This window comes from Austrofundulus limnaeus, unplaced genomic scaffold (genome assembly GCF_001266775.1).
Source record: "Austrofundulus limnaeus strain Quisiro unplaced genomic scaffold, Austrofundulus_limnaeus-1.0 Scaffold386, whole genome shotgun sequence".
In the NCBI taxonomy this organism is placed as follows: Eukaryota; Metazoa; Chordata; class Actinopteri; order Cyprinodontiformes; family Rivulidae; genus Austrofundulus; species Austrofundulus limnaeus.
This window is the reverse complement of record NW_013952788.1, coordinates 636,065-638,359: the sequence shown is the minus strand read 5'-3', so window position 1 is coordinate 638,359 and position 2,295 is coordinate 636,065. Positions and strand designations below refer to the sequence as shown.

The following is a 2,295-nucleotide window of genomic DNA, read 5'->3' as shown; positions in this document are numbered from 1 at the left end:
AATATAATATACAAGTTTCACTTTTTAAATGGAATTACTGAAATAAATCTACTTTTTCATGATATTCTAATTTTATGACCAGCACCTGTACTGTACCTCAGAGTTTAAATCTACAGCTTCTCCTGCTGCCGTTGTTTTTCTGCTGACGCTGCTTCTGTTGTTTTGCAGGTAACTCCTAAAACACCCAAAAAGGAGGCAGCTGCTCCCGATGCCACAAAAGATCAGGTGAACAGATGATCAGAGATCACTTTATCCTTTTATTTTCACTCTAAGTGTTTATTATCACTTTTTTTTCCAATCCCTAAACTTTTATTGTAAAAAATAAAATAAAACGTCAAGGACTAATCGACAAACACAAGCTGCTTCTAGATGCAGCTGAAAACTGTGAAACTGTGTGTGAAATGTGCTTTTAAGTTTTAAGTTTTACTGGTTTATGCTGAGAAGTGTGGAGGACCGTTTCTRACATAATTAAAAATAAAAGCAGAAATGTGTAGAAATGGACCAATAAAAATAAATACAACAGAAATTTACCAATGAAATTAAAAAGAAGAACTTTACCTCATGTTTTATAATTTAAATAACCTTCATATTTATTTTCCCGGCTTAGTTTCAATAAATTATATATTTTAGCACATCATTTACATCTTACTGTTTTAAAAACATATATATTTGTTGTTTTTCTTTTTACTTGTACATGTGTCTCTTTGATTATATTTAAGTGTTATTTCCATGTGTTGTTTTTTCATATATCTGTGTCCTGTTTTACTTTACCGTGTTCATTTCTGCCTCGTTATGCAAATAAGGTGGGTGGTCTTTCCTGGGTAAGCTCCTCCCCTATTGGTCAACTGAGGAGGGTATTTTATTTTATATTGTTCAATCAAACAAAGAAGCAGTTTCAACGAACAAAAATATTCTATCAATTTTTTCTCAATGAAAAAATATATTTTCAACCAAACAAAAAAGCAATTTTAATGAAAAAATTCCATCAAAAAGTTTTTTGCGAAACAGAAACTTTTTTTTTTCCCGTCAGAAATCTTTGTTTGAGTCTCAAACGTTTGGTTGATGCTCTAAGTTTTTGGTTGAACTCAAAAATGTTTTGAACCCAGAGAACATGGACATCTAGGGTGGGGCCTAAGGAGGAACTACTGTAAGACGTGTCCCTATTGGTTAGTGCAGACTGACGTTATTTCCCGGTTCACTCATTTCAAATAGAATTAATACATTAAATGACCATTATTAGAGGTTATCAGTCCCATACATTGTGTGCAGACTGTCCCTCCTCTACCTCCCAGTATGTTGGAAGGCTCTTATCAATCAGTTTTATGGCTGATAACGTGCCTCTAGGCACAGCAGGTTTAGCTCCTCCCACGGGACACTGAGCTCAAGTGACCAACCCGACTCGCTGTCCTTTGACCGGGGAGAAGCACTCGATCTGCGGCATGGAGACCCAGGCTGTAGCCGGGGGTCGCCCCAGATATTGCTAACATGCTAACAGACTGAGAGCTGAGTTTTACAGGTCTGCTCAGACATGTTTCAAACTTTAATCAGCTGATCTCTGATTTTTTTTAATTGAAACTGCTTTTGTGTTTGATTGAACAATAAAAAACATAATAGTCAACAGACAGGAAGGAGCAGGATCCATGGGCATGCTGGTGCTGCCTCAGTTTAGCTTAAAGTTTAGTTTATAACAAAAGCAAGACAGAAAACACTTAGGTGTACCTTTGTTTTAAGCTAAACTTTAAGCTAACTACTGCACCTTATTTGCTCAACGAGGCAGAACTACATGATGTAACGTAAATACAGGAAACAGAAATGTTAAAGCAACACATGGAAACAAAAAGACTTGTGGGAAAAAATAATAAAACTAATTAAATGTAAACATTTAGGAGACACAGACCGTGTTTCCATCAAAGCTTTTTGATGAGCATTTAGAAGTGTCACATTAAAAATGCGGAAAAAAAAGTCAGATGGAAACAGCAAAATTCGAAAAAAAATCCTCAGTTAGCAAAAAAGTTTTTACGCTCGCTTGAGGTGGTTTTTGGATGATTCACAAAGTGGCTAATGTGCAAAACAGGAGATGGAAACACGTTTGCTGAATAAATTCTGACGTAGCGCATATTTACCTCACGTGACGTTCAGCTGTTTCTGCTTTCCTGCCTCGTCCCTCGTCCTCGCCTTTCTGCTGCGTAGTTTAACATTGTGTTTATTTCCCTACGTCTCCTGGCAGCGTTAAACGTAACCTGTACTAGCTGAATAGATAGAATAATTACAACTTGCCCAATAGCAAGGCATTCA

The 2,295-nt window shown here is 36.4% G+C and overlaps 1 protein-coding gene across 1 annotated transcript in view; it reads left to right on the top strand.

The window, feature by feature from the left end:
- bcas1 (brain enriched myelin associated protein 1) overlaps positions 1-2,295 on the top strand; it is a gene marked incomplete at its 5' end in the record, with an annotated part of 35,351 nt that overhangs the window by 7,867 nt on the left and 25,189 nt on the right. Inside the window, 1 exon segment of the mRNA XM_014023690.1 lies at positions 169-225. Coding sequence (XP_013879144.1) covers positions 169-225 — 57 coding nt within the window.